The 12790-nt window shown below is 35.9% G+C and overlaps 1 protein-coding gene across 1 annotated transcript in view; it reads left to right on the top strand.

Annotated features, from left to right (window-relative positions):
- The window catches only part of GC (GC vitamin D binding protein), a 31876-nt gene extending 19318 nt beyond the window's left edge, over positions 1-12558 (top strand). The window contains exons 7-12 of the mRNA XM_060092538.1: positions 2955-3084; positions 4164-4366; positions 5106-5235; positions 5670-5767; positions 7367-7499; positions 12526-12558. Coding sequence (XP_059948521.1) covers positions 2955-3084; positions 4164-4366; positions 5106-5235; positions 5670-5767; positions 7367-7499; positions 12526-12558 — 727 coding nt within the window. The remainder of the gene's footprint in view (positions 1-2954; positions 3085-4163; positions 4367-5105; positions 5236-5669; positions 5768-7366; positions 7500-12525) is intronic.
- The last annotated feature ends 232 nt before the right edge of the window (positions 12559-12790 follow it).

Here is a 12790-nt window from a genome sequence, read left to right as displayed (position 1 = left end):
TCACTGAGTGTGGACAAAGATTTAGCTAAAAACATTGCTGCCACATTTTTTTTTAAATATGAAAAACTTAGATATTTCTTAATAGAGCATATTTAAATCAATCATGATATATCCATTTATGAGAGAATGCCATACAGTTTGTTATAATTTTATTTTAAAAGAATATTTAATGAAAACAAAGTATTGTTAAAAGAAATCAAAACTACAAATAGACATTTCATGCTTATGGATTGGAAGAACTAATGTTGTAAAAATATCCATACTATCCAAAGCAATCTACAGATTCAATGTAATCTCTATCAATATCCCAATGGCATTTTTTTTTCTTTTTTGCTGAAACAGAAAAAAAAAAATCACCCTAAAATTCATATGGAATATCAAGGGACTCCTTATAGCCAAAACAATCTGGAAAAAGAACAACAAAGTAGGAGGTCTCACACTTTGATTTCAAAACATATTACAAAGCAACAGTAATAAAGACACTGTGGGGGCTTCCCTGGTGGTGCAGTGGTTGAGAGTCCGCCTGCCAATGCAGGGGACACGGGTTTGTGCCCTGGGCCGGGAAGATCCCACATGCCGCGGAGCGGCTGGGCCCGTGAGCAATGGCTGCTGAGCCTGCACGTCCGGAGCCTGTGCTCTGCAACGGGAGAGGCCACAACAGTGAGAGGCCTGTGTACCACACAAAAAAATAATAATAATAATAAATAAATAAATAAAAATAAAGACACTGTGGTATGGGCATAACAAGATATAGAGAGACCAGTGGAAAAGAATAGAGAGCTCATGAAGAAACCCTAATATATATGGCCAAATGATTTTCCACAAGGGTGCCAAAACTACACGATTGAGAAAAAAGTCTCTTCAACAAATGGTGCAGAAAAATTGGATTTGCACTTGCAAAAGAATGAAGTTGAACCTTACCTTACACCATATATTAAAATTAATTCAAAATGGATTAAAGATCTAAATCTATAAAACTCCTAGAAGAAAACATCGGGAAAAAACTTCAGGACATTGGATTTGGCAGTTTCTTGGAAATGACAACAAAGCATAGGTCACAGCAAAAATAGATATATAGGACTACATCAAGCTTAAACTACTGCACTTTAAAGGAAAAAACCAAGTGAAAAGGCAATCTATGGGATGGGAGAAAATATTTGCAAGTCATCTATCTAGTAAGCGTTTAATATCTAGAATGCGTAAGGAACTTCTACAGCTCAACAAAAAATAACTTGATTAAAAATAATTGAACAGATGATTCAACAAGAGATGTGTAAGTGGAAAGATATTCAACATCACTAATCATAAGAGAAATACAAATCAAAGCCACAATGAGATATCATCTCACACCTATTAGGATGTCCACTACCAAAAGAACAGAAAATGAGTGTTGGCAAGGATATGGAGAAATTGGAATCCTTGTGCACTGCTGATGGGGATGCAAAATGGTACAGCCATTGTGAAAGATAGTATGAAGTTTTCTCAAAAATTTAAAAATAGAGTCATGATATGATCCATCAATCTCACTTCTGCATATATATCCAAGGAAATTCAAAGCAGAACCTCAAGGAGATATTTGCACACCCATGTTAATTGCAGCATTATTCACAATAGTCAAGAGGTAGAAGCAACCCAAATGTCCACTGACAGATGAATGGATAAAGTGTGACACATACATACAATACATACCTATATTACATATTATATAGTCTTAAATTCCTGTCACATGCTACAACATGGATGAACATTGAGGACATTAGGCTAAGCAAAATAAGCAGTCACAAAAGGACAAATACTGTATGATTTCACTCATATAGAATAAAGTAATAAAAGTCATAGAAAAAGAAAGCAAAAAGGTAGAAGCTCACCTTTGGCTGAGGCTGAGGGTGGATTAGTGGGGAGGGGGCAGTATATACAGGTATCTAGTTTTAATTTTGCAAGATAAATTTCTAGAGATCTGTTATATAAAAGTAAATATACTTAACATTACTGAACTATACACTTAAAAATGGTTAAGATGGCCAATTTTATATGTTTTTTGCCACAATTTAAAAAGAATGATATAGAACCTATTCCTGATATATTAAGTGAAAAAGGAAAATCGGTGAATGGTATAGTAGAGCATAATCGCTTATAAAATACCTTGTAAGCCTTATAAAATACTTCAGGGTAATACACCAAAACATCAACATTTATTAACTCTGTGGTCTAGGGCTATAGGTCTTCATTATTTCTTTTATCTGTAGTTTCTAAATGAACTAATGAAAAATTTTAAACACTATGAGGGGTCACAAAAACACAATGCTGGCCTTATGAATAGACATTAGTGCTTTCTTTGTTGCCATTTTAGATCTAACTTTTTTTTTTTTTTTTTTTTGCCGTACGCGGGCCTCTCACTGTTGTGGCCTCTCCCATCGCGGAGCACAGGCTCCGGACGCGCAGGCTCAGCGGCCATGGCTCATGGGCCCAGCCGCTCCGCGGCATGTGGGATCTTCCTGGACCGGGGCACGAACCCATGTCCCCTGCATCGGCAGGCAGACTCTCAACCACTGCGCCACCAGGGAAGCCCCCTAGATCTAACATTTTTTTATCACAACTATTTTTTAAACATCTTTATTGGAGTATAATTGCTTTACAATGTTGTTAGTTTCTGCTGTATAACAAAGTGAATCAGCTATACGTTAGATCTAACATTTTAAAGGCATGCTTCAACTACGTAGATCTAGCCAGAAGAGAAGCTCTATAACAGTACTGAAAATATGAAAAGATTCACTGGGGATGACTGAATTCTGAATAGTGACTGCTGCACAAAGGATCCATCACATAGCAGTTGTGCTCTATGCAGCCGTTGAGGAATTAAAATTATGCTATTACTCCTCCCGACTCTGTGTTCATAATGAAACCAAAAAAACTGAGAATATGGGTAAACTACTAATTCATTTTTAAATGTTTAGCCATCTCATAAAATTTGCCCAAAAAGTGCCTACTGCAAATCTGGAGGATGTTTTGCCACTGGCTGAAGGTGTTACCACAATCCTCTCCAAGTGCTGTGAGTCTGCCTCTGAGGACTGCATGGCTAAGGAGGTAAGAAAATCATCATCATCATGAGCCACATACTGAGTGGCAGGCATTCTCCTAAGCTGCTTTTTACATGCATCATCTCAATGAATCCACATATGTATCCTATGAAATTTAAATATATTGTTAACTCAATTTTACAGATGAGGAAACAGAAGATTAGCAAGGATTAATAATTTGAAGTCATACAACTAGCAAGTGGCAAAGTCCACACACAAGGACAAGATTCTGATTCCCAAGACCTTACTCTACCTACAGAGCCCAATGCAGATCTACTAGTCATATATAGTTAAGTTTAAATTAAACTTAAAGTTTAAACTTCAACTTTGGTAACACTAGCCACTTTTCAAATGCTCAGTATTGCACAGTACAGATAGAAATTATTTATTTCATCATTCATCATCTGTTCTATTAGACAACACTACAACCATTATTAAAAGTGACTGTTTTTGTTATGCTGTTCTATTAGACAACACTACAACCATTATTTAAAGTGTCTGTTTTTGTTATGTCTATTAAAATTTGATAGTCATCCAAATTTCTCACCTTTCATTTATATAATCCTTTCAAGTAGATAAAAATTTGAACTGTTACTTAAATAAAAGTCACTACATGTCTGTGGACCTCTTTAGCAATAGATACTTTGTTACCTGGCCTTTTTTCATTAAGGATACCTGTCTGTGTCCATAGGTGTTTTTCTATAACCTGACTTATAATGGCTAAGTGGGACTCTATGTATGTATTGCATATGCTGCATTTATCTACCTAGATATGCCATCTTTTTATTTAACCAGTCCCCTTTTATTGGATTTAGGTTGTTTCAGTTTAATATGTTAAGCAATGCTGCCCTTAATAGCCTTATAGCTAAATCTTCCCTTCACCCATAATTATTTTCTGAGAGTAAATTTGTGGAAATCAGATTGTATACTTTAAGGCTCTTAGTACACATTGACAAACTGCCCTCTGCAAATGTCCTACCAATGTACCTTGAAAGAGCATTCACACTGACTTTTGTAAGCCTTCCTTATTTTTAATTAGATTAACTAGAAAACTAACAATGCACAAACTCACAATTGCTTTTGTAGCTGCCTGAATACACAGTAAAAATCTGTGACAACTTATCCACAAAGAATTCTAAGTTTAAGGACTGTTGTCAAGAAAAAACACCCATGGACATTTTTGTGTGCACTTACTTCATGCCAGCTGCCCCAAACCCCGACCTGCTAGATGCCAAGTTGCCCACAAACAAAGATGTGTGTGATAAAGGAAACACCAAAGTCCTGGATCAGTAAGTAGGGTTGATCTAATTTGACAGTATTGATATTCACTAGCATTAAGTGACAAAGAAATTAAAATGGGAAGAAATAGTAAGCCTTTATCTGTTTTCCTCCAGCTAAGAACTAAAATAAACCATTGGTTGCGTATACTGAGTTGCATGAACTACGAGTATGCGCAAACTTGAGGTGTAAAAATATTTCTCAATTAAGTCAACAGGCCCCAAAACCAATTACAAGTATTAGAGAGCAGGATTTAGACTGAATTTGGATTGAAACTAATTTACATTTGTCTAAGTACTCATTGTTTTTATAAATGTATAAACAATGGGATGAGACAATGGAAGAATTTACACAAACTACTTTCACAGAAAAGCTACCTAAGTTACTCACTTGATGCTTTATATAGGGTTCATTGTATTATAGTTGCATAAAAGAATTCCATAGGCATTTGAAGTAGATCTGTTTATATATAAATATATAAACAAATTTATATGTACTACATACAGCATTTTACTTGAGTTAAATTAACTAGTTACAATAGCTTCAAAGCAACTGTTAATAATTTGCATTCAAATGAGAATATTGATTTTAACTTCAAACCTGTTGATTTGGAGTCAATTTTAATTAAATCTTATTTTTAATTAAGGAGGCAGGTATTCTGCCTTAATAGATGTCAAATTTCAAAACATGACATGCCTACACAAATCTACCCATGTTAAAGAGTGTTATCTCCTTTCTCTTTCATGCTAGGTATACGTTTGACCTAAGTAGGAAGACTCATATCCCAGAAGTATTCCTCAGTAAAATACTTAAGCCAACCCTGCAAAGCCTTGATGAATGCTGCCACTCTGAAGACTCTAATGCCTGTTTCAATGCTAAGGTACAATGTGCTACATTTTCTTTATCAACTTTGCTATAGATCATGGGTTGGCAAACTGCAGCTCATAGGGCAAATCTGGCCTGGTGTCTGTGATCTAAGAATGGTCTTACATTTTTAAATGTTCTAAAAATAATAATATTTCATTATACATGAAAATTATATAAGACTCCAACATCAGTGTTCATAAAGTCTCATTGGCATATAGCTCTACTTATTGTTTATGGCTGCTTTTTTGCCATGGTGGCAGTTGGGTAGGTACAGCAGAGACTGTATAGGACTTACAAAACTTAAAATATTTACAATCTGGTCTTAAGTAGAAAATGTTAGCCAATATCTGATATAGATAATAAACACTCACCTTGATACATTGCATGGAGTTCTGATTTAACATCTCCCTGGACAGTGTTTCAAGACAAATAATTGTTTTCTTACAGGGCCCTCAATTGACGAGAGAACTATCTTCTTTCATTGAAAAGGGACAAGAACTGTGTGCCGATTATTCAGAAAACACATTTACTGAGTACAAGAAAAAGTAAGGGACTTGTTCTGGCTGATTCCTTCAAATTTATCAATAATAGTAGCCCAGTACTGCTATTTGAAGCAGAGTTGAAGACTTTAGATGTGCTAAGTCAAAAAGGAAGGCATTTCTTTATAAATAAGTGTTAACACTAACATAATAGGCCATAATAATGAAAGTTTTACTGGCTTCCTGGAAAATCTCTGTTGAGAAGATCATGTCATTCTCAACTTGATTAATTTCTTAGATTCATTTCAAATCATTTTAAACAACACAGATCAAGCAAGCACAAATACAACCCCACAAAAAGACCTTTATAAAGAATCCCAAAAGGATGACACCTTCTTCAGTGACCCCCATCAAGTCTACCTTAACAAAGCTCTAAAAGAAAAAAAGCTGTGAAATCCTTAAGTTCAAAATGGTTATTTCCCAGTTATCAAGAAATTACATAATTAATAGATTATGGAGGCATTATAGAATGTTACAGATAATGCAAGATTAAGTTCTCTGCCAACAGTTTTGAACTCCAGGATTACGGGGCAACTGAGTGATAATTTATATAATCTCAATACATTAAAAATGTTAATGCAGTAAAATTGACATTTTGAGTTTTGAAAGTAGAGAAGATTGAGTCTAGGTATTTACAATCCCATACATGCCCTTTTTCTCCCTATCCTGTGAGTTCCTTCTGGTCTGACTTGCTTTCCCTCTCAGCTGGGACAAACTCTTTTCAATAACGCTTTTATAAGCAAGCTAGTCCTCCTTACCCTCTTGTCCTTTCCCTGTATCCATCTTACTAATCCCAACTCCAGATAAACTTGGGTCTAGCGGGGACCCACCTATTTCTTCCCAGGGCCCAAAAACCCATCCACACCACTGGAGTAAAAAAAAAAAAAAAAAAAAAAAAAAAAAAAAAAAAAAACACTTGGGTCTCTACTACTTCCCAATCCCACTACTGACTAGGCTGGCAAGTATTTCTTGGAGAAAGTCGTAAACCAGGCGGAGTCATAAACCATTATGAGGGTAGAGAGTTACCAAGATCATAGACCAATCAAACTGGGAGAGAATCAAGAGAATTCAGATCCTAGCACCGTCTTGAAAGGGAGATAGAGAGTTAGTTAATAGTAGAGCTAAAAACAAGAGCCTAAGTTTTTAACCTTTTTTGTGTTTTCTAGTATAGCTAGTTGAGAAGTAGGCAAACTGAAGGGAAAATTACATAAAATGAGGGAGTATACATGAAGGTGACAAAGTCCTGTAAGGGAAGTATTCTTTGAGGAGTTTGAAATCTAGAACTTGAGAGAAGATGAAAGGTCAGGGAGAACAGAGGAGGAAGTCATCCATGCTGATTGATGCAACCGAGCGAATGAAAGGGGAAAGGCGGGAATTCAAATTCAGCAACAGTTGTATGTTTACTTTCATGATCTCAAAAGACAGGTTTCACTTTCTAATCTCAAATTGAGGCACTAAAAATCATTCCACAGATATTAAGTTTTCTTAAGAAGGGCAACTATATTTTCCTTTTTTGTTGCTAAAGATCTGAAGTGGCTATCATTTTGCACTAGACACGTTTATAAAACACATCTAGTAAAACTTTACATAAAATTGGCCTTTCAGACTGGCAGAGAGGCTAAGAGGAAAACTGCCTGATGCCACAGAGACAGAACTCGAAGAGCTGGTTGACAAGCGCTCAGACTTTGCCTCCAAGTGTTGTTCTATAAACTCACCTCCTCTCTACTGCAATTCAGAGGTAAGAAAATTTAACCCTCTACTTAATCACTGCATAGTATTAAGAACTTATATAGTAAGATTTACTCATTTGTTATTGATTGCCTGTCCTATTCATGGAGAAATGTTTTGTTGGCCTTTTCAGATGCAGTAATCCATTTATTTACATCCTCCATTTGACCCATTATTCTCCAGCAGTCATTTCAGGATGCTATATTAGAATAGTCAAAAAAGATAAAGAGTGCACTCCATTTCACTTTACAGCTAATTTGGAGGTATTAGTGACAATTCCAAGAATTTTGATGTCTCACCCATTCTATTTCTGCAATATAGAGGCAGGGTTAAGAACAACTCTATGCCATACCAAAATAGTATCTTCCTTTGCTCACCTCTTTCTAAAGTTCATGATATTAAGTTGTATCCCTTTTGGCCGGATTTAACTATTGTTGGTTTTGTTGTCTATTGGGAAGGAAACATTTATGATCCATTTTGGACCCATCATTTTTGCCTTTACATAAAAATAATTTAACTATAGTGTAAAAGTTAATACTACTTAGGCCAGTGATTTAATGCCAATCAGAAGTCCCTTTCTATAAGAATTTTTTCAAGAACTCACATGAATTTTTGTTCATCTAAACCATGAAAGCAACAAAGCCTGGTTTCATTTTATTATTCTCTTATTTTTCTATTCTATTTCTATTCTATCACAGCACATCTGATAATATCCAAAAACTTAAAAATCACAAAAGTTTATGTGTCAGAAGAAAACCTTGAAGCTCATTTAGTGTAATTTTTTACTGTTAATCCCTTCCACAGGTCATTCAGCTTCCATTTAAATACAGTCGATTTATTTTCTTCTAGAGGTAGACTATTTCACTGCCCAGTAGCTTCATTTATGAGAACATTTTTCTATAAACTAAACAATGATATTCTCCTCATAATTTCTACTGAGTCTAGTCTGGCTTTCTCTACCAACTAGAAAATGTCTTTCTCTCTTCTCAGTAGAGGCTCTTTTATATTTGAAGTGGTTTTTGGAAAGTTAGACTGTGAAAAGCTGTTTGTGCCTTTGTTTTTGTTCTTTTAAGTTTTGGGTTATACGTACCAATTCTCTTAACGTTTTAGTGAAGTTTTGTTTTTCACCGTATACTGCCAAACAAAGCCTTAAATTAACAAATCGAGCTACATCATATTGTTTGTCTTTCTTCTCTATACCCTTGAAGATTCTGATTTCTCCTCCAATTTCAATGTATACACTCCAATCCCAAACCTATTTGCCAACCTTGTTTGTAATAATTTGTAAAGTCAGAATTCCAGATGAAAAGGGTACAACAGAATAAAAGCCTGTTCTGTAAATTCTGCTGAGAAATATCTCATGTTCACCTTTCATTAAAATTCAAAACAAGTAAGATTCTAAAAAACTGAAACACTTGGAGTATTAGGATATTTTGGTCATTATCGGCATTAAAACATTTAGATAAGGCAACTAAATCGAACAGTTCCTTCCTGGACTACCAACTGGCTTTGTGTAATATAAATAGCTGCTTAGGCTGCCTTTTCCAGAAGGGAAAAAAAAAAAAAGTCACCTTACCTAAAAGGTGTTTTCTATCAGCAGAATTTGCTCTGATGGTCTCATGCAGTCATCAAGAAAAAAAAAAAAAGCCCAAATCCTTTTCTTATATTCTGTCAAAAATACCACTTTTGTAACCCATCTCTAGTCCCATCATCTGTTCATCCAGCTACACACTTTTCTTTCTGACCTTATACGAGACAAACTGAGCTTTATGCACGAAGCACATGCTTCCTTCAAGCCTTTTGCTTTTCATTTCTTTAATCTGCTTTTCACTATATGTTTCATTATAACACATTGCCATTTTAAAACTTTATTTTCAACAACCGTGATGAGAAGGCAGTTTTGTAATGTTCTATTTTCTTGCTTTATAACCAGTAAATTTATAGCAGTGCTGCTGCTGAGTAGCCAGACTTCCCGTAATTGCTAAAGAACAGTGAGAGGAATGGAGTTGAGATACTCATGAACATTTGATTATTTAGAGCCCTCGGACATTAGACCCTCTGGTGTTTGTTAGCCTTTTTGATTGTCTTTCTACATTAATCTCATTGTGAGGTAGGTGTGCTCACCTCTGCTTTCTGACTTCAATCTGCTAGAACAGCATTCACTTTAATTCTCAATGCTTAGTGTAAATATTTGTCCCATTTACCCTATAATTTGGATTATAATTTATCATTAGTTTATCATTTAATCTCCTTGTCCAAATGTTTGACAGTTTCTTTTCCTTATAAGTAGTGCCCATCTACTACATTCACTCCAAGTCATTTATATCCAGGGATCCATTTCTGTCTGCCATTCTAAATATACTTGGCCCAGTTGCTAGAAGAGTGGCAGAAGGGGCGTCTGAACCATACTAAATCAGTGTTTCATTGTGTGGTCATCTACCCCTACCTGCGCTCACCCTGATCTTGAAATGATCAGGAAATAGAACCATCAGTGTAATTTTCTTTTGGCTCTACCATGGCACTCAGAACTGGTCCATTTTTATATTCCATAGAGGCCCACTGACTGTAGAAAAACTTACAGCTGCAAAATTAGACTTGATTTTAATTTCTCTCCATCATTCAGGCAAGGCATCCCTGTTCATTCTTCTGAAAACTCATTACTATGCTATCCCTAAGATGTCCCAACAGATTTCCCAAAGTTTTCAGAAAGCCACTGTTATGCGCTGGAGTTGATTATTAAAATTTCGAAGACAGTCAAATGCAAATAGCCAAGAGAAGCTGGGCAAAGAGGAGACTGACTCTTCCTCTCTCATTCCCTTCACCTCCTTCTCTCCCTCCCCTTTTCTTCTCTCTCATGCTTCAGGAAAAATTGTTACATCTCTCAGTATAAGTAGATTTTATAATCCTCAGTGTCATAGTTAGCAATTATTAAACCATTTCTATTTGTTAAGCAGAATATTAATAGCTTTACATGTATTTATAGAATGATCTAAAACAATTCTAAATGTTAGGTAACATTATAATTCCCCTTTATACATGGGTTGCGTGAGATATACAGAGATTATATAAGGAAAATCATAAGTTTATTTCATGAGTCTGTTACTGTCACTCCATGTCATTGTCAGAATTCAGCCCTAATTTAGCTAATAATGACAAAGGCAAATTACCGATACCAGAAGACTATTAATTACTGACTGAAAATCCAAAATTATTGTTAAAATAGCAAAAATGATACCAGGTCAGTAGTATCACTCTGAATTCCATTCATCCCACTCCCTTGGAATCTTCTTTCATTAGTTATACTCTTTTGTTTCAACAATACCTTTTTAATGATTCTAATTTAAAGTTACTTATCTCCTGATCTTAAAAAACTAAGATACTTTAGACACTACTCCCTAGCTACTTTTCTCCTTCCCTTACAGCCAAGATTCTTGAAAGAACAGTATATACTCTCATTCCTTACACCTCTTATTAATTCCTCTACGCTTTGCAGTACGGCTTCTGATGCTACCATACCACTAATGGCAAAGTCACACTGAAATCTTCTTGCTAAATCTAATAAACATTTTTCAGTCCTTATCTTACCAGGCTTCTCTGCAAAACACTTGATACCCACAATTATTTTTCTTCTTGAAACAATTGTCATCTGCATTATCATATTCTACCTTTTTCCTTCTGACTCTTACTTTCTTACTCTCTTTAGTATTGTCTTCCTCTTCTACCTATCCCTTAAGTTTCCATGTTTTCCAGAGTTTTTCCTTGATCTTTTTCACTTTTCATGACGACATTTTCCCTGAGTGTTCTCATCCATGGACATGCCTTCAATCTTCAAATCTCTACCTCTAGCCAGAATCTCTCCCCTCAGCACCAACATTTTTATCCAACTGTCCATGGGGGCTTCTCTTGTCCCACAAGAAATTCAAACTCAACATGCCCAAAGTCTTTCCCTTAAAACCCCCTCTTATTTCCTAAATGTATAAATATTATCATCATTCACACATTGTCTAAAATGGAATCCTTGACTTCTATATACATTCAACTAAACTCCAAATTCTATCAATTCTAACTCTTCAATATCTCTCAGTAGATACCTTCTTCTACATCGTCAGTACTCTTAGGCAATCTTTTGCCGGGATTACACCCTTGGTCTCCCATCTCCAGTCTTCCTCCAGTGCCTCACACCCAATTCCATCTCTATACTGAGGTCAAAATAACCTTTGCAAAGCACAAAATTGTTAATACATTCTAATTGCTCTCTGTTGCTTCTAAATTGAAGTCCAATTTTCTTTTTTTTTCTTTTTGCGGTATGTGGGCCTCTCACTGTTGTGGCCTCTCCCGTTGCGGAGCACAGGCCCCGGACGTGCAGGCCCAGCGGCCATGGCTCACGGGCCCAGCCGCTCCGCGGCATATGGGATCCTCCCAGACCGGGGCACGAACCCGTATCCCCTGCATCGGCAGGCGGACTCTTGACCACTGCGCCACCAGGGAGGCCCTCAATTTTCTTTTTTAATCAAAGAATTTGGACCCTTGGTTTCCTCTCCAAACTGATCATTACTTCTTGCTCCTCTTGTGTTGGTTCTCCTGAACTACTTGCAATTTTTCAAGTACATTAAAGTTGCTCTTACCTCAAGGTTTTGCACCTAATGACTCATCCCAGATTGTCCTATTCGCATCCTATAACATGGCTCGATCTTTCATCAAGATTCTGGATTCAATTTAGACACCACCTTCTCTGGGAATCCTTCCCTGGCACCCAAGCTGTTATCAGTGCACACCTAATAATTAGCACCTATTAACTATTATCATTTTTTCCTTGTCTTTTTTCCTGGAATACTGTAAACTCTTCAAGAGCAGGGACACTGTAAAACTAAATAAGGATGTGAAGGATGGTCAATTAAAAGTTCAATATAAAACTGCATTTTGACAAGAATCCTTTCCTCTAAACAAGGTTCAAAAAAATTTGTTATACCTTCTGAAATGACCTACCAGTCTACAAACAAAACACTCCATTATTTAAATAATTTTTTTCATTTCAGATTGATGCTGAAATGAATACCCTACAGTCCTGATGCATGTGTATTGTCTTAGGTAAGTATGGTTTTTAAAGGCAGCAAAGAACCCAGCTTTGTACAGTGTATCTTTAAAATCATAATGGGAAGGAGACTATTTGTCCAAATTATTCTAACAATTATTTAAAGTCATTTTATGAGACGAGAATATTAAGCATATGGAAAAGTCAAGGCGCTTACGCAAGTATACACGACCAACTTCTGACAAATTTAGGACTAGAATTCAGATCCC

This window comes from Mesoplodon densirostris, chromosome 1 (genome assembly GCF_025265405.1).
Source record: "Mesoplodon densirostris isolate mMesDen1 chromosome 1, mMesDen1 primary haplotype, whole genome shotgun sequence".
In the NCBI taxonomy this organism is placed as follows: Eukaryota; Metazoa; Chordata; class Mammalia; order Artiodactyla; family Ziphiidae; genus Mesoplodon; species Mesoplodon densirostris.
Note: the sequence above shows the minus strand (reverse complement) of the source record. Positions and strands in the feature narration are given on the sequence as shown.